This window comes from Mytilus californianus, unplaced genomic scaffold (assembly GCF_021869535.1).
Source record: "Mytilus californianus isolate M0D057914Y unplaced genomic scaffold, xbMytCali1.0.p SCAF_3, whole genome shotgun sequence".
In the NCBI taxonomy this organism is placed as follows: Eukaryota; Metazoa; Mollusca; class Bivalvia; order Mytilida; family Mytilidae; genus Mytilus; species Mytilus californianus.
Genome location: NW_026262679.1, coordinates 43,834,207 through 43,855,536, shown reverse-complemented (window position 1 = coordinate 43,855,536; position 21,330 = coordinate 43,834,207). Strand labels below are relative to the sequence as shown.

The 21,330-nt window shown below is 32.1% G+C and overlaps 1 protein-coding gene across 2 annotated transcripts in view; it reads left to right on the top strand.

The window, feature by feature from the left end:
- LOC127734629 (NFX1-type zinc finger-containing protein 1-like) overlaps positions 1-21,330 on the top strand; it is a 97,872-nt gene that overhangs the window by 13,352 nt on the left and 63,190 nt on the right. Inside the window, exon 2 of one of the 2 annotated variants that reach the window (XM_052244606.1) lies at positions 4-684. In XM_052244606.1, the coding sequence (XP_052100566.1) occupies positions 24-684 (661 nt within the window). In that variant the 5' untranslated portion in view covers positions 4-23. Of the gene's footprint in view, positions 1-3; positions 4,308-21,330 lie in introns of those variants that run through there. The other variant, XM_052244605.1, reaches the window with a different exon arrangement.

Sequence of the window (21,330 nt, the reverse complement as noted above, 5' to 3'; positions counted from 1 at the left end):
CAGGACATGCTGTATCAACGCTCATGGACAGTTCGTGTGTGATTTGTAAGGGAAACGATAATCAACAAACACAGTTCCAGTATGATGATGGGCAACATTTCGTCACACACGGACTGACAAAGCCAAAAATCAATAGAAAGACCCAGGTGGCAAATGTTACAGGTAAAAAAAGTACTTTTTGTACAGACAAACAAGCTGATTTTAGTGAGGACGTTGGGGATATGAATTCGCTTCAAAGATTTAAGAATCCTTATATAAGTAATAGTGAAAACTTCCGTGGAGACCGGGGACAAACTCGTAGAGGTCGTGGTAAAGGTATGGAGAAAGCGATGCAAGTGGTAACAACAAATGAGAAAACAAGGAAACCTAACAAACCTGACAAAGTGCATATACCGCCATCGTTAAAGTTACATGTAGAAAAAGGCCCTAAGAGAGACCGAAAAGATAAACATAACGCACAGGAAGGTAAAAAGAGATTTCAAAACAAGACCTCGGCTAGGGGTAGACCAAATAAAAGGGATGGTAGGGATGATAATAATGGTTCAAGTGGACGTGTCCATGACCAGGAAGATTACATATATTATAATGGAAGATCTGATGGGAGAAGCGGAGAATTTAATACAGACGGATATCGAGACAATAACCATAACAGAGGATATCAGGGATTTCGCGGCCGTGGACGAGGTCGTGGTGGAAGCAGGGGTCGTGGCAGAGGTCGTGGTGGTCGCCTATAATAACAATCGAATACTAGTATTTTTACAGATACGAACATGTTTATAATAGTGTTAAGAACTCTTTGATTACTAATTCCTGTTTGTAAAATTTGTAAATAACTTTTCATGATACAAAGAGTTTATATTCAATGAATTGAACGAAATCCTAAGGATTCGTTAAGTTTTGTGGGATACTAATTTTTGTGGATATTGTGTTTTAAAAAAAAACGAATTTGAAAGCATTAATCTATATCAAATACGCATATTCTATTAGTTTATATGTAGAAAGTTTCCAAATCGACAAAATCAAACTTCGACAAAAATACAATGTTTTCCTCAGTCTACCAAAATTGATACCCTATGCTTTGTAAATGATGCAACGATATGATTTTTCCTGATTTAAACACAATGAAAGTTCAATAAGCCCTTGCATTTAAAAATATATCAGGTTAGGTTTTTTTTTTAGGGGGGGGGGGTTAATTTTCGGATAGTACACACTTTATATTTCGCTAATTGAAAGTATTTTACACACAATATCTCAACCTTACGACAGGTCAACATCAATTAACATTATCATACGAGCATTGATGCCTGCTCAATATATTTTTTAAAACATTTTCTCATTGTTTCAGTTGTAAAATTTTGATTTTTATTATCAATAATCACGGTGGCTCTCTAAAACAAATCTAGACTGCAATTAAACATACACACAACAGAAGTTTTTTTTTTATTTTCAAAACATTGGTGCATGTAGTTAATCGAAACAGTCTTTCATTAGAATATTATTCAAAAATGAAATTCAGAAGCCAATATAATTATATTTACAGGAATTGGAGCATGAGTCCTTTAATTTGTGTATTAATAAGACTCGTTATAAAGAAAACAAATATAAAATATTGACGTCGTCCTAAAGGTGCATGAAATATTTACAACTGAATGTTAAGCAACTATAATAGTCAATCATATATATTAATGAAATTTTTGAGTTTCCAATCGCTCATCTCTTGCCTGTAATATACATATATTGCCATTGATTTTAATATTTCATTTTTTTCTAACAGTATTTTAAAAAGTAGTTTGTTTATAGCTCGGTGAATTGTATTAGTTTTTTTATCAGTTTATATTATGTATGTCAAAATCATTTTAAAATATCACAAATATAGTTAATATGTACATGCAAAAGCCCGAAAAGGCAAACAAAAACATAATTTTTTTGTTTTTAATTAAATCTCGGCAAATTTATATATTGATGGTAGGTGGTTTTGAATGGAGCCATTTCTTTGAAGCTTAGAATATAAAAGTGTTATATATTCTAGTAATTGAAGCCGGATATCTAGCAGGGCATATGCCAAGAGCAATGCTTTTTTTTAAATAATGTTATTTTTTTTTCTATGTATAAATTTTTTTTTTTTGGCAATTCTTTCCGAACAATATAATCAAGCCTTGAGATATTTCTCAAGATTAAAAAACTACGTCTTAATTAAAAGGCAGTTAAAGGTCAAACATTTTTAGCTGAGCCCATAATACATGCTCAATGTTTCTGTGTTACCTACAGAAAACATTTATCATTATTTGATTTTTGAAGAAAAAAATCGTTGTTTCAATGTAATTGGTAGTGGTCCTATAATACTGTAGTTTTTGGTGTTTAGTTATGTGATGTGACCGTCTTTATATTTTAGTAATAATAATAATTTTTTATTTAAACTAAACCCCCTTTTTCAACTGTGGTGTGTGCTTTTGATGGATATATAAAAACATTCTAATATACTTTACTTTCTAAGTGCACTTAAATGAAATGATTAAAGTTAACACTGACATGTGAGAAATTTAGTATTAGTTTCATATTAGTTCGAAAAATTTTCCAGGTCAATACACATGCATCTTCATCAGTGATTAATGCACTATTTTATTACCAGATTCCTCTTAAAAATTCTTTAATATTAAATAAACTGAATGGTTTTTTTCTTCATTATTACTCATTATTTAAAGCATTACTGTGAAGTTTTGTCATAATCAGTTCAATACTTTAAGAGAAAATTAGTATAATGTAAGGCACCACCATACAGCGATTTTAGTAGTAAGAATTTCTTCCAAAATTCCAAATTAAGCCGCAGCATGATAAAATACAGCGTAAGCCAAGAAATGATCAAATGCTCATCTCATCTGACAGTTGAATAGCATACAAAAGGAGATTCTAGAAGATAAACATCTCTTATTCACCTCTTTGTCTTCATTTTTTGGTCAATATATCCCTCATCCTCTGCAAAATTTGAGCTTTTTAAGCTTTCCCTACTAGATCGAAATTTTGGGGTTACTATCACACATATATGTAAGAAATGTCAGTTTAAATGAGTTATTGAAGTGTTCACGATAAATGAGCCATCCCTATAAAAAAAGCACTGACTTTATGGAGGTTTCCATAAGTCCACACGTAAAACTTAACTTTATGCCGTTTTTCAAAGAGAGACACATACATTTTGTAATGGTTCGCTTTTATTGAATAATTAATTTGTTAGTGCTTTAGACATCATTTCAATAACTTATTACTGTGTAATTCTTAAAGATTTACGTAGAAAAAGTTTACTTTTAAAGCCCAATATAGGAAATGCAGAGAAAGAGTCAGAAAAAACTCCCCAAACCACTAAATATAGCTTGCTCTGCCAACTAGTCAACTTAAGTTTCCAAAATTCAATTCAATTCAATATATTTCATTGTTCAAATATCAAACGTCCATTTAAACAAAGGGATTAGACAAAAGGCAAAGAGTATACAAATCCTTTCCAATACAAAATGGATAAAATATTATGATAGTATATAATGTATTTCTGATAATTCATCATAGATCATTCATTATTGCAGTATGTCAGGGGAGGGAACCCCCAACTCTTAAAATCTTTTATTGGGTATGCATATATCATAAATAATTATCAGTGAACCCTTGCCTGTTCACTACTTAATAATGTCAAATTTTATACAAAATCAATAAGTAATGGTAACGATCAAATAAACATACAATATATGAACATTGTCGGAAAACATAAAATATTTGTACGAGGTTTAGAAATAGGACGAAAAGCGAGGCTCGCCGAGCTTTTCTCGTGTTTCGTAGCGAGTACAAATACATTTTATATTTCCGACAATGTACATATATTGTTTTTATCATGCAATTTAAACCTGGCACTTGAAACTTTAGTTGTTAAAATCCAAATCATTGTCTAATTTTTCAAAGAAATCGACATAGTTTAAACGCGGACCGCAAAGAGGACCCCAAAAAGAAATGTTACCCAAAAAGATATATCCACATTACCGCTTGCTCAACATGGAAGCGGGATAACAGGAGACTGTATTTGTACAAGTACAAATAAAACAAACATGTATTTGTTCACCTATTATTTGTACATTAGTTGGCTGATTGCAGGATAAAATCTTTTAAGTTATTTATAGTCTACAAAGGGTAAAAATAATCTGATTTTTTACCATATAATAATATGTGTGATGCTTTGATAGCTTAATGCGAACTACTGTTTGATTTTTTTGGTCTAATAAACTATATATATATTTTGACTCTTTCAAAATTCAAGAGTCTATTCTCAATTGAGGTAAATTATATGGCCTTCCAAATACCGTTTCGATTCCTAACATCACTGAAGAGACATTAATTGTCGAAATCCGGATATGGTGTACAAATTTTTGCACCTCATGTTTGCGGTATGCCATCTTTTCCGCAAGTTTATTGTTTTCTGTTTGGTAATAAATTAATAATAAGATCTATTTTGTTACATCTTGTGATCCGTTTATTTGGCAGTCGCCAATGGCAGTCAGCAGGGTTTAAGAAAATCAGTTGTTCGACCTGCTAGTCAAATGCGTTTTGTTAAAATATACTTTTTCACTCATTTGGTCTTTTGGAAAATGTTGTTTGTGCTGTATTTAGACCCCTCTACCTAGAAATTTGTTTTGCATGCACACGTATAAAAATTGCGGTTTTTATCCAACGCATTCATAGGTTTGAACGTTGTTTTCAATTTAGACTTGTTTATATTTATATATATATATATATATATATATATATATATATATATATATATATATATATATATATATATATATTAAAAATTGCTAGTTTCGTGTAGTATAAATAATTGTATCAACATTGTGTTAATCTAATCTAACCATATTAAAATATATATTACAATTTCTATAGTATATATCATTGTATAAACAGAGAACACATACGTCTAACATGTCTAATCTCAAAGATGATAACAAGATTAAACAAGTGATTGGTATAACAAATGTATACGATACATTTTTTTGAAGTAATGCTTTAGTGTTTTAAATTTCAATAGACGAGTCGGCAAGACTTTCCTTCGATTTTTATCTGTTGCATGACCATTTCGAAAAGAATATGCGTAATTGTTACTTAAATCTGACTTTCTATTTCTACATGTAGTTGCATACCTCCGTTTCCATATTATTTTGTAAGTCCGTTGAATACAGACGAATTAAAATATTCTTTTGTCCATCCGTCCGAGCAGTCTGTCCATTCGTCCGGGCATGTCCTGAGATTAACTAAGTTATGCTTTAAACAAATTTACAAATTATTTATACAATGTTAGTTCCATGACATGTTTCCTTCTGTCTGTTTGTGTGTGTGTGTGTCCCCCCTCCCCCCTCGAAATATGAAACAGTATACTGGTAAAAAAATCAAGCATGCAATTTATCGAATGTTTTTCACGATACATCAAACATGCTTTTTGAATCCTTTTCAGAACGTCAAATAACACATGGGTTCATATAGACATCAACCTTTTAGGTACTTGTCTTTCCATTAAATGAAAACTGGGCAACTTTTCATATGCCTTGTGATAAATCAATTTTGCTCTCACCAAAATACCGGTAACAATGTCACAACTTATAAATGTAAACTCCTTTTTGATTATGACGATTTTCTAATTTGCTTTTCAAGGGTTGTGTGAATTAGATGAAGTTTTGACATATGTCTCGCGAAGACTTGATCAAGTACACCTTTAAGAATCCAATAATGAAATTTTACACATTCTTTTTAAAAATATGTTTTCAATTTATTCACTGTGCCGTCTCCAAGGTTTGTAGACGACTCTATCGTGCGCTCCTTGTGCAGCTATGTCAAATCTCAAATCTTGCCGACGAAAGAATAATATGTTGTAGAAATGAAAATATGTATAGTATTGTACATTTTATTGCTAGTTTAATGAGAAGTTTTGTTTTGTTGTTGTTTTTGATAATTGAAAATAAACAGATAATAATTTTTGAGTTAATCAGTTTGGTAATTCAATACAGAACAAACAATGGGAGGGCGATATCTTTTTGCGCCAAAAATGAACTCATTTGCGCCACAACTTATTTGCGCCAATACTACTTTTGCGCCACTTCATTTTAAAAACTGTAGGTATCATTTGCGCCAATTAAAAAATCATCTAATTGCGCCATTTTTATGAATTTATTAACATTTACTTATACATATCAACTTAATGATGTCCTCCTTTATCCAGGCTTGAGTCCGGCAGTTTACCGACTGGCGGATTAAAGTCATTTGAATACAAAAAGTATGCTGAATTAAAATGCTTACTCATATATATATATACGGTTAAAACTATAAAATTTCTCTGTTCAAAATTAAACCAAAGGCTAGTATTTATAACTTAAAATAGAAACATATTCCTTTCTGCTCACTTCTCCTCTCACTAGTTTTTTTTCAACTTTTTCCGAGCTCTCCATCTGATTTTCTTCGGTTTTCTTAATAATTAAATGCCTGACGAAATTTGTGATCTTCTACAATAGTGATGGGTTTCCCTTTATCGGACTCAATTTTCTTAAACGATATACATGTATCAGGCATCTTTCCGTGTGAAAAACTATTCTTTTACTGAACAATTTATGTATTGGTGAGTTTTCCTAATTTTGATGAGTGTTCAGTTTAATCTAAAGTGGATATGTTAACGGTTACATGTATGATATAGGTAAACAAATATATATGTAAAATGTGGCGCAATTTGATTCTATTTATTGGCGCAATTAATACCATAAAACAATAGAGAGTGGCGCAATTGATACCTTTTCAAAACTGTAATTGGCGCAAATTGATTCTGTCCTAATGGGGGCACCTAGAAATACAAATAAACCAGCACAGACATCATCTAAAGTTCCCATTTCATTGCTTTTGAATTATTGGCATAGGTTTCACCTTATTTCCTTCGTCCTCTAAATAACTGAACCTGCACAAAAGTGTTTAAATAAGGAGATAGGATATGATTGTCAATGAGACAACTGTTCAATAAAGACAAAAGGATAAAGGTTCAAACAATGTGAAGTAACTATACGGCATTCAACAATGTGCAAAACCTATACTGTTAAGTGAGCTAGAAAAAGGCCCGACAAGACAAAATGTGAAACAATTAAAAAGAAAAAAATAACGGCCTGATTTATTTACAAAACGATGAATGAATAACAATATCTCTTTATTAGCCTCGTTAGAAGAGATAGTGATTAAAATAAAAAGTCAAACAAATAATGCAATATACATGTCAATAAGCGAACAGGTGAAAACATCTATTGATTTTAAACGTTTAAGATTTTACATTGCTACGTAAGAGAGAGAACATGGTTTCGAAAATTTGTAAACAACGGTGACGCTTACAAAATGAAAACGTTTTTTTCTTGTCACAGTTTAGTTTGAATTTGGTTTCACAGGACAGTATAGATAACAGATATCTTTAATAGCTAAGGAACCAAGAAAAGCACTGCAAGTGATCGGGTATATACATAGTAACTCGAATCAGAAATCATCGCGAATGTCAGATAAGTAGTCACAAGAAGAGATTGCATGATAAGTTAAAAATTTACAACATCTATCACGTATAGGAAGAATATCGGCGTTCGTATACTCGAAACAACTGTTACATATGAATCCTTCTATAATTTGTCTGTTTTCGCAAATACGAAAGGTCTAATGCAACAGTCCATGCGGGATAAGGCACACTATATAAATTACTAAAAGAAGCATTCAATACTTATGATTACATTTTTTGCTAGGATCATGAAAACAGTCCATGCGGGATAAGGCTGAAATATTTCATGTACCTTTTTAAATACGTTAAAGTCACAGACAACACAAATGCGTTGCTCCCATTCACTTAATTCATACTAAACAATAGAGCTGCTAACTATTCACTTCCATACACGCTGAGACGGGAAGTTCCGCTAGACATGCATTGTTTTGAATAGTTCAATGAATTGTATTTATAGAGCAAATCAACACAATCATTTGTAAAATCCGGTGCATAGTAACTTTCCGTATATTAAAATGCTTGATTTTCCCACTAATATCAAGTGGCACTTTAAAAAATTTAACCTTGAATTGATCTGGCCAAACTTGTACATTATTTTAAAGTTTCAAATCATTCAAATTCTACGCCATTCGTATTTCATTAAAATATGAAACCACCGACAAGACCTCGTAAATCGTTAAGAAAGGAATTTCAGCAGCCAGTACAAGCCAAGAAATCCAAAAATAGCAGATCGAGACGACTTGATCAGTTGCCATCAACACGAATACCATTATCGGCCATGAGTGTACGAAGACCCCAAAATCAAAACAATGCAATACGAGTATCTATGCAAAGGAGTGTACAAAATGCACCATTATCAAGGACAGTGACAGTCCTGAATGGACCGGTGATAAATATTACGACAGACTCTTATCAACAGGAGGTCCCACACAGGATCCCGAATCAAAGCCTAAACCAGCACGATTCAGAACCAAGTGATACAACAAACGACGGTCAAACTATCGGTTCGGCATCTGGAAATCAACAAGGAACCTTACAATATAGACCAAAACTCAACGAGGAAACATCCCTCAAAGTTCAAAGAGCATCGCAGATTCAGTGATTCCACAACCTGGTGGTAGCATTTGCAGATACCGTCCAACAACAATCTTGGTATGTCTAATGTATCCACACTATTCCATTCACAACGGTCAGGAGTTTTTGTATTTCTTCTGATACTCGTTTTACAAGTGGAACAATCCCCTTTATATATTTCAAGAGTTTTCGATCCTATTTTATCTCACATTCCGGTTAAGCTTAAAGAAAAAATATGGAATGGTGAGTTCATTGACCTCAATATACTTTTAAAATCTACTCGTGACCTTGTAAACGATCCAAATTTAGGGATTAAACTGGCAATGAAAGGGGGTAATTTGTCCATAGTTATTCAAAAGAGAAGTCCAATAAAAAGTATATGCGTATGAACCTTCGCCTTTATAATTTGCAATAGTGTAATGTTAGAAAAATGGCCTAACAACAGTCAAAATAGCAGCCTGAAGAGATTACTCTGGAGACTAGGTTCAATTTGATGAGCAGTATCGATTATGGAAAGCTCCCTCCCTCTTCTTCATGGGAAGTTGTTGATATGGAACTGTGGATGCTATGCACTTTTTTCTCCTAATGTCAGTCCGTCTTACAATACCGGACTTTCAAATGGAAATAACCAACAACTACACATTAGCAACTCTTTAATTATTGGGGGGACGAGTGAATGTTCATGAATGCTCAAAATGTAATGGTAGCTTGTCGATCATAAAAACGTTAACGTATAATCGTAACGACGTATTTGGAGATCATGGTCCTCGTTCTATCTAGGTTTAACTTTGAGGAACTTGGGCATCCATTGTCATCAATGGTGCATACACGTGTATATTAAATCAATTACGACATTCTGCAACAATCATGTCAAATCTCTCATTCCCAGTGAACTGTGTCTTTAATCAATCATGAAGATTCTACGGCAATTCTTATGGAGAAAATACTATGACAATGGTAGGGTTTTTCTTTTTATGCCAGTCTTCCTGACCTGTTTTTGTATGAGTAAATTTGAGTTGTAATGTAAGTAAAAACTTGAAAGGTCATTTGAGTTTCGTTTTAATTGATCGATTTGCTTTTATCTAATTATAGGGGGTGGACTTGACAAAAAAAAATTAAAAAAAATGTTTAAATGAGATTTGGAATTTGATTGCATTCTGGATGGCTGTAAATGTGTGCTTTTATCTTTCTGGTTTCATGCAACGCCTTACTGTAACTACTGCTTTCTTTTTCTGTAAGTAATTGTGTAACAACAGAGTTTGGACTGTTACGGTGACCTTCTTTTGACATTATTACATCTTTGTTTCTTTTATAAATGGATGTTGTGCAATTTTGGGCATAGAACAGATGCCATTAAAGAATATGAATGGGCAACACTTTGATAACATCTTTTAAGCAGCAGTACATGTGTAGAGAAATTCGGCTACTATACTATAATAACTAGTATTATATTTTAGTTTCCTACTTTATTTATTATTACGACATTCTTTATTAGTCTTACTAACAGTAACATGCTTATCATATTTGATTTCCTTTCATATTGAACAGTTATTAATTTCGTTTTGACTGTTACGTAGTTGCGTTTTATATCATTTGTATGTTTTTGCTACTAAATTTTGTTGAGCATCTTAGTATTTGTACTTTTTGAACTCTTTGTCGATATCTTCCTACTTGACTTATTGTTGTCGGTCGGCTTAGACGTCTCGTTTTGACTGTAGTTGCGTTTTATATCATTTGTATGTTTTTGCTACGGGATTTTTGTTGAGCATCTTAGTATTTGTACTTTTTGAACTCTTTGTCGATATCTTCCTACTTGCCTTAGTGTTGCCGGTCGGCTTGGACGTCTCTTATTGTTGCCGGTCGGCTTGGACGTCTCTTATTGTTGCCGGTCGGTTGGACGTCTCGTTTTAATACTGTATATGCTTTCTCGATTAATAGATTATTAACTTAAGAATTAGCTTAGCACTGTATCTCCACTGGATTTTCATTTTGTTCCGACCAGAAACTTTGCTCTACCACAAAGTAGTGTGGCTTTGATGCTTCGAATTTCAAGACTGCATTAGTGTATACAACTTGCTCGGAATTATCAAATAACCATGCAAAAAAGTCTCGGCTGGAAAAAAAAGAAACGTATAGTGCAGCAATCACTTCCAGTACGGAGTTGTGTAATCTGCCGGTTGATTTGCTTGATTGACATAATGGCTTGTTCTCCTTGGAAGATCGATAAGAATATCGAAATCGTCCTGCTGAATAGGCATTACACAATCTTGTACCGATGATAAGTCGACTAACACAAAAAACATATTATTTGTGAATTACTGATACAATTTCTTTTATTCTCATACAATGTTCAGAGAACAGTATTAGTAACACAAACCTGAGATGGTGATAGAACTAAGGTATAAAGGTGTGGTACTTTTTAGATAAGAACATGTGAGCAGCACCACTAATACTGTCTAACACGTCATAAGCTTAAAAAACGAAGACCCAAAGTTAAACCAAGAAAAGATATGCAATAACAAAAAAAGGGAACAGGAAAACTTTTCAACACGGTTATCATCATCACGATAGCATTACTGTTGCACCATTATTCCATTAAATCTATTTTTATACTAATAAAAAAACTTATCATTGAGAAACGTTCACACTCTTAGCCTCTACATTACGAAAAGGAAAATTATTCATGGAATTTATTTTCGCTTTAAAATAAGTCAGCAATCACCTTTGAAGATATATATATATATATATATTTTAATAATGTAATTATTTCTGTGACTGTATCCTACATTAATTTATAAGATACTCTATGATAATTTAGCTGATCTGTAATATTCCATCTTTATGCCTTATATATCATGTACTGTGTTACGACGCTAGATAAAAACTGACGAGGAAAGGTAACACCCGGCCACCGAAAGCTTGATTTTTATCGAGCCTAGGTGGTCGAGTGGTCTAGCGCGCCGGGCATAGTGCAAGGCGATTTGGTGCCACGATATCTCAGTAGCATGAGTTCGAATCCAGGCCAGGGAAGAACAAAAAATTTGCTTCCGCAAATTTACAGATCTAACATTGTTGGGCTCTTATTTAGACGAATTATATATATAGATGGTGTACTAATTTTTGCACCTTTTGTTTGCGGTATACCATCTTTTCCGCAAATTTATTGTTTTCTGTTTGGTATTGAATTAATAGTTAAGATCCATTTTGTTACATCTGGTGATCTGTTTATTTGGCAATCGCAAATGGCAGTCAGCAGGGTTAAAGAACATCCGTTGTTCGATCTGCTAGTCAAATGCGTTTTGTTAAAATATACTTTTTCACTTTTTTGGTCTTTTGGAAAATGTTGTTTGTGCTGTATTTAGACCCCTCTACCAAGACATTTGTTTTGCATGCAAACGTATAAAAATTGCGGTTTTTATCCAACGCAACATAGGTTTGAACGTTGTTTTCAATTTAGACTTGTATATATGTGAGACAGTGAAGTTTTGTAAAAAGTAGGGACCCCTATTTTTTTATTATATTATAATAGTTACAATTTCAATACAGTTGTTTAGGTGGTTTACGGTATCATGTGTATCCTGCGAGATGCATCGGGCTTTATCATTATATTGCTGACAAGCCGACATACCACATGTAAAATAAATATTATGAAAATGTATTTATAATTCTTTATTCTTTCCCAAGTTAAATTTTATTATATTTTCATTTTAAAGAAAGGTATAATTTCTTCTAAACTTTTTGGATATTTTTGAATCTTTAGTTAATTTTAATTGATTAATTGATTAATTTAACTGATTACATCTTTGTTTGTTTTATTGATTTAATAATGATTTTCACTATTATTTTGAACATATATATTTTAAAGCGTTAAGTATTTACAATTCTCCAGTTTAAACTATCGGTAGAAAGTATTAGTTTTGTTGATTAGTGTATTATTGTTTATCTCATGAAATGGATGGGAATGTACGAATAACACGTGTCTTCAGAGAACAAAGGAATTCACGTGATACCTCGATATAGAGCTGTGCTCTAGTAGAAAATTCATTGAATACTTTATTACATTTATATGTTTGTTATTAGATTAGTTTTTATATATTTTTATGTAGCCCTATACCCGTTAATAAGTTATTATTTTGTATTCTTTTCTTATCTCATTTTTCCCTTATTGACCCTCAAGTTCATTACGAATTGGTATCAATGAAGAGTTTCCAAGATAAAAATAGATTACCGTAAATGTTCTAATGTACGTTCGGAGAAATAAAAACATCTTTGATTTAAGGAAATACCCATATTGTTTTATGAAAAGAAAGATTAGTTAATTAAATAAATGTCATGACAAGTTATTTAAATTAATTAATGAAGTTCGTTCAATGCGTAAAAAGTATATTAAGACCCATTAAAGTGAATACTTAAGTTCAATTGACTCCTAGACATAACAGAGTTTAAGAAATGTATTAAGTAAATTATTCATCAGGTACAATCATATGGTTATTAATTATGTCAGATATTATGTTATTTGTAAAACCTATGAACAGTATGTTAATTCTTAATCATTATATTGCTGACAAGCCGACATACCACATGTAAAATAAATATTATGAAAATGTATTTATAATTCTTTATTCTTTCCCAGGTACCAACCAGACCCGGGTAACATATATATATATATATATATATATATATAAATAAGTCTAAATTGAAAACAACGTTCAAACCTATATATATATATATATATACAAGTCTAAATTGAAAACAACGTTCAAACCTATGATTGCGTTGGAAAAAAACCGCAATTTTTTATACGTGTGCATGCAAAACAAATTTCTTGGTAGAGGGGTCTAAATGCAGCACAAACAACATTTTCCAAAAGACCAAAAATATATATATATATATGTACCGACTCTAAATTAATCTTTTAATTGAAAAATTGTTCATCTACTGTAATAATTGTAATGTATATAGCATAATCCATTAAGTTAATCTGCATGCTCAGATTTGAAAAGTACTGTGTACTGGTGTCAGCATTCGACTTTTTATTTAGTCTTGTCAAAGTAAGAAAGGATAATTTAATTTTGGATGTTACACGTCTCCAGATTGGCTGAAATTGTTTTTGTCTATTAGCTCATAAACATAATGTTGTCATGTGATCGTGACGTCATCAACTGTAAGAAAAATTCTATCTATGAATAAATAACATAAAACACGTGGTACACACTGAATAACCGGCCGCGTAGCTCGTTATGCGGGTTATTTAAAAGTGTGCACAACATTTTTTATGTTATTTCTTCATAGACAGAATTTGTTTAACAGTCATTCCTTAAATAGATTTTGTCTATTGTTGTGTGGGCCTCGGTGGCAGAGCGGTCTTAGTAGTTCATCTTCTATATCACTTGTCTGTCAAGACTGAGGTTGTAAGTTCAAACCCCGCAAAATCAAATTTTACAAGGATTGCCAGTTTACTTCCGAATGTCGGTGGTTCTCTCCGTCTTCCTCCACCAATAAAAGCTGGCCGCCACGATATATTAGTAATAGCCAATAGTGTTGAGAGTGGCATTTAACACAAACAACCATGCAATCACCAAATTCATTGTTATGCACTGTACCTGTGTATTCATTTTACGTTAAATTAACAACGAAGTGTCCATTGTACAGTAAATGCCATTGAGCTCTTTAAAACTAATTAAGGAAATAATGGGTTAAATAATACTATTTGCTTAAAGAATTTTTGTTTCCTGTTTGCTTGTGCCTTTCCAAAGCAATCCTCTTTCATAAAACACAGACAATATAGCATTGAGATACTTATTGATATCAAGTAGAATTACATGCTACAAAGCACCATGAAATTAAAGACAGATACAGAATATTTGAAGGTTGCGTGGACGTCTTGACTTGACATGCCGTTTAAGTAATTACAAAAAAAAAGAATCAAATTTACTACTCTAAATAATTTGTTATATAAATAGACTGTGACACACCAGTTTATTGTTGAAAATTCGATACTGCCCTCTAGTTGTCGTTTGGTTATTTCTGTCGTTTAGTTGCTGTCTCATTGGCATATATATACCATACCTCTTTCAATTTGAAGTTAAAAACATATAAAATGACAACTTAATATAGCAAAAGTTAGGAGAAAATCACCACACGCAAAAGGAAAAGAAAATTGGCTTTTCTTGTTGTTATTCATCTCAAAGTCACAGTTGGTCCTTCATAAATGTGTTGTGTTTCTAGAAGTAGAAACAACTGAGGATTAAGGAATATAAATAAATTATATTCCCTTAAACTTATTAAACAATCACTGAGGCAATAAGTATTTACAGAGAATTAATGCTAACTAGTGCAATTGCAAATTTGACAAAGTCCCCTTTATTGAGTTTTATTGATCTTTGCAATGACAAAAGTAGGTCAAATATCATACAACATATTATGTGCCTGAAATATTTGAAACTGGACGTAAAGCAAACCACAATCAATCAATCAATGTATAGCCAGTCAAGGTCGTTAAAAACTCCCATCATCTATATTGTTGTCAGTTACATATGGATGGTAGACAAAGAAAGTTGGTTTGTAAAGAGACAATAGTTCAGTAAGTAGGAAGTTCGAACACTAAGTTCAAGTTGAAAGCTTGTGGTTTGTTACAAGCAGTTAAAATGCTTTGTGATAGTTGCAAGCTACCGGGTTGTTCTGAAACTGTAATTTTCTACGGGAATGGTCGCAGTCCCGCGAACTGGTAGCTTTTGATTGTCTGGCGACCTCGGTGTTGCAGAGACCTGGTGTCTCAGGAACTTGTGGTTTGGAAATTTGAGTCTCGGTTGTTAGTTTCTAAAAAGTTAATGTTTAACAAAGTTGGACCTCGGAGTCAGTTAAAGGACTATAAAGGATAAATTGACGTTATAGTTTAGACTTTGAATACAAAGTAAATTGTGTATAATTTTGTTGATTCTTTGTAGTTTACGGCTGGTCTCGTAGTTTGTAGCAAAACTTCTAAGATTTAGTTAGGTTTTGGGTTAATATAAAGATTGATATAGAGGCGTCTCAGATGGGTTTTTTTCACGTAAAGGTACAGTGTAGAAAGGCTGAAAATATGTACACACGACCACCAATAACCTTTTTTCTTTAGTCAGTTATTTGAAATTCCTATCATCTGATTTGCACCTTAAGGTTAACACATGCACAAGTTGCGTGATTTTATATATTACCACATTTTACATTCCATGACGTAATGTTCTCTGAAAATTATGGAAATCCACTTTCACTTTCTATTTTGAAAGATATGTTATCTGGATAATCAGTCACGAAGTGTATCGTGCTCAGTACGTATTAATATATATACATGTATATTCATTGATTTTATGAACACCGTACAAGATTTTTAAAGTGGACAGACATTTTACATCCGGGTAAGAAAATTACTTCCTTACAATATTTAACTTGTGTTCAATACATGTTAAAGGACTAACTGGTAAGAATTCATTGCATGGAAGTAAGGTATATATATAGGTATTTTTTCAGAGACAAGTGCCTGTGATTATATTTCTGATAATATGGCACTGTCCACAAAAAAGTCGGTACAGTATAACAGAAGGAACAATTTCAGATTTGATGACGTATAAATGATATTGTACCCTGCTCAATTAAAAATTAAGGTAATCTACTTTCACTTTCTGTTTTGAATTAAATGTTATCTTGGTTACCTCCTAGTTTACTAATATGACTCAGCATTGATATGAATGTATATATCTTCATCGATTTCACAGCCACATCCGTTTTAAAACACACAAAGATTAAACGTCACGGAAAGTAAATGTACATGTATTATGTAATACTTAATTAGTTTTTTGTGGAACCAGTGTTCTCAAAATCTGCGGAAACTATCGGTAAGAATAATAATTTAATATAGCAGTATTTTGATACCGACATATGGCAAATAATACAATGTAATATATAATTCCAATATATTCTTCAAATATATGGACAGGATCTACAGCAGAATCGGTAGATATATGGAACCATTTACAATTCAGTTAAATGCCTGAAAGATAAGAATATGTATTGCACAAATTAAGGGTTCTTGGTGACATCACATGGAATGATATGATATATATCATAGACGAATACTATAAAGTATCAAAAGAGCTTAAATCCCTCGAAAACCGTGACTCTTATACGGTTTGCCAGTTGATAGTAAATAATGGTACCCAAATTTTACATTTGCTAAAAAAAAACCTTGTTTTTCTCTAAATCAACCACCTAGCATAGATCTGGATTTTACACTGGAAAATACAAAATCATGTCCAAGTATTTTATCGCTGTTATCTAAATAAACCATAAACGCAGATATAATTTTTTAAACAATCAGCCCAACCCATACACATATTTTTCACAAGATTGTATAGAACCGTATGGGAATTTTCACGCTTGGCTAATATGTATATACATCTTATTTTGAAATATTGTTTTAAATTTCGAAATGTGCATAATGAAAATCAAATTGAATACGGGGAAGGGTGGGGTGGGCACTTTTGTAGTAGTAGCAGTTGAGACATCCAGTACCCACCTTTTTCATAATAATTATTATGTTTTGAATAAACTCATACCCTTTCATTATTGTTTTGACAACAAAAAGACCCATTAGCTATAATACACTATTTCGTGGAGAGTACAAACAGATTTTTCAAATATTTGATCCATTAATGACTATGGTTTTAACTGCACTTTTTTTAAAATACTTAACATTTTCGATACAAGTTTATGATATGATCAGAAACCTGATCACATATTAAGTCTAAATTTCTCAACCTTATCATATATTATGACGCTTGACAATGCTACCTATCAAACGGCTCATCCCCGGGACCCGTGCCCGTTCTGTAAAAAGTGTCATGCTACTGACATTCTATTACTTTTTATATGACAAAGAGATGTAAAATTTGTTAAATTTATATGGATATATCACCCCAAAATAAAGGTATTTCTTTGCTTTTTAATTTAGATGTCAGATATTAGGTTTGAGCTCCAATGACAGAAACAAATTTAAAAACAAATGTATATAATATATATAAAAAGTATCATTTTGACAACACTGTGACTGAATGGTATCAGATTGACAACACTGTGACTGATTGGTATGAAATTGACAACACTGTGACTGAGAAGTATAAGATTGACAACACTGTGACTAATTAGTATAAGATTTACAACACTGTAACTAATAAGTATAAGATTGACAACACTGTGATTGATAAGTATAAGATTGATAACACTGTGACTGATTGGTATAAGATTGACAACACTGTGACTGATTGGCATAAGATTGACAACACTGTGACTGATTGGTGTTAAATTGACAATACTTTGACTGATTGGTATAATATTGATAATACAATTAATGATAAGTATAAAATTGATAACACTGTGACTGATTGGTATAAGATTGACAACACTGTGACTGATTGGTATAAGATTACCATTACTGTGACTGAATGGTATAAGATAACCAACACTTTGACTGCTTGGTATAATATTGACATTATATTTAATGATAGTATAAGATTGACATCACTGGGACTGGTTGAAATAAGATTACAAACACGTTATTTATTGTTATGAAAATGTAGACCCGTTGATTGCTTGGTATAAGATTGACAACACTATGACTGAATTGTACAATATTGACAACACTGTGACAGAATGGTGTAAGATTGATAATATTATGACTGATTGGTATAAGATTGATAACACTGTGACTGATTGGTATAAGATTGACAACACTGTGACTGATTGGTTAAGAATTGACAACACAGTGACTGATAAGTATAAGATTGACAGCACTGTGACTGATAAGTATAAGATTGACAACACTCTGATTGATTGGTATAAGATGGACATCATTGTTATATAATTGGTATAATATTGATAACTCTGTGACTGATAAGTATAAGATTGACAACGCTGTGACTGATTTGTATAAGATTGACAACAATGTAACTGATTGCTATAAGATTAACAACGTTAACAACACTGTCACTGATAAGTATAATATTGACAACATTGTGACTGATAAGTATAAGATTAATAACACTGTGTCTGATAGGTAAGCATGACATCAATTTGATTGATTAAAATTTGACTAAAAGCATTGATTGCTCTGTTTAAGATTGACAACACTGATATTTGTTGAAATAAGATTGACACTGTGTCTGATTGGTATAAGATTGACAACGCTGTGACTGATTTGTATAAGATTGACAACAATGTAACTGATTGCTATAAGATTAACAACGTTAACAACACTGTCACTGATAAGTATAATATTGACAACATTGTGACTGATAAGTTTAAGATTAATAACACTGTGTCTGATAGGTAAGCATGACATCAATTTGATTGATTAAAATTTGACTAAAAGCAATGATTGCTCTGTTTAAGATTGACAACACTGATATTTGTTGAAATAAGATTGACACTGTGTCTGATTGGTATAATATTGACTACACTGTGATTGATAAGTATAAGATTAATAACACTGTGACTAATTGGTATAAGATTAACAACACTGTGACTAATAAGTGTAATATTGACAACACTGTGATTGGTAAGTATAAGATTGACAACACTGTGACTAATTGGTATAGGATTGACATCACTGTAACAGATACGTATAAAATTTATAACACTGCAACTGGTTAAAATTAGATTGACACCACTGGTATTGATTGTTATTAAATTGACCAGACGTTGACTGCTTGTTATAAGATTGACAACTCTGTGACTGAATGGTACAAAATTGACAACACTGTGACTGAAAGATATCAGATTGACAACACTGTAACTGATTGGTATAATATAGATAACACTATGACTGATTGGCTTAAGAATGATAACACTGTGACTGATTTGTATAATATTGAGAACACTGTGACTGATTGGTATAATATTGACATTAATCACTGTGACTGATTGGTGTTTAATTACAACACTGTTCCTGATTAGTATAAGATTGAAAACACTGTGGCTGATTAATATAAGATTGACATCAATGTAACTGATACGTATGAGATTGACAACACTGCGATTGATTAAAGATTGACAATACTTTGTTGATTGTTATTAATTTGACGACACCAACACGTTGATTGCTTGGTATACGATTGACAACACTGTTACTGAATGGTGTAAGATTATTAACACTGTGATAACACTGTAACTGATAATTTAAAGATTGATAACACTGTGTTGATTGGTATAATATTGATAGCACTGACTGATTGGTATAAAATTAATAACACTGTGACTGATTGGTGTAATATTGACAACACTGTGACTGATTGGTAAAAGATTACCATCACTGTGACTGAATGGTATAAGATAACCAACACTTTGACTGCTTGGTATAATATTGACATTATATTTAATGATAGTATAAGATTGACATCACTGGGACTGGTTGAAATAAGATTACAAACACGTTATTCATTGTTATGAAAATGTAGACCCGTTGATTGCTTGGTATAAGATTGACAACACTATGACTGAATTGTACAATATTGACAACACTGTGACAGAATGGTGTAAGATTGATAATATTATGACTGATTGGTATAAGATTGATAACACTGTAACTGATAATTTAAAGATTGATAACACTGTGTTGATTGGTATAATATTGATAGCACTGACTGATTGGTATAAAATTAATAACACTGTGACTGATTGGTGTAATATTGACAACACTGTGACCAATTGGTATAAGACTGTCATCACAGTGACTGATAAGTATAATATTGACATAACTGTGACTGATTGGTATAATATCGATAACACTGTGATTGAAAAGTATAAGATTGACATCACTGCAACTGATACGTATAAAATTTACAATACTTCGACTGGTTGAAATTAGATCGACAACACTGTGATTGATTGTTATTAAATTGACAAACCGTTGATTGCTTGGTATAAGATTGACAACAATGTCATTGATTGGTAAAAAATTGACTGACAACACTGACTTATCGCTATAATATTGACAACCCTGTGACTGATAAGTGAAAAATTGACAACACTGTGACTGATTGGCATAAGATTGACAACACTGTGACTGATAAGTATAAGATTGACAACACTGTGACTGATTGGTATAATACTGACAACACTGTGACTGATTGACATAAGATTGACAACAATGTGACTGAGTGGTATCAGATTGACAACGCTGTGACTGATTGGTATAGGATTGATAACACTGTGACTGATTAGTACAATATTGACAACACTGTAACTACTTTGTATAATATTGACAACACTGTGACTGATAAGTATAAGATTGACAGTACTGTGACTGATTGGTATAATATTGACAACACTGTGACTGATTGGTATAAGATTGACAACACTGTGACGAATTGGTTTAATATTGATAACACTTTGACTGATAAGTATAAAATTGACAACATTGTGAATTATTTGTGTTAAATTGAAAACACTGTCACTGAATATTATTATATTGGTGACACTGTGATGGATTGGCATAAGATTGACAACACTGTGACTGAATGGTATAGGATTGATAACACTTTGACTGATAAGTATCAGATTGACAACACTGTGACTGATCTGTATAATATTGGTGTATAAGATTGACATCACTGCAACTGATACGTATAAAATTTACAATACTTCGACTGGTTGAAATTAGATCGACAACACTGTGATTGATT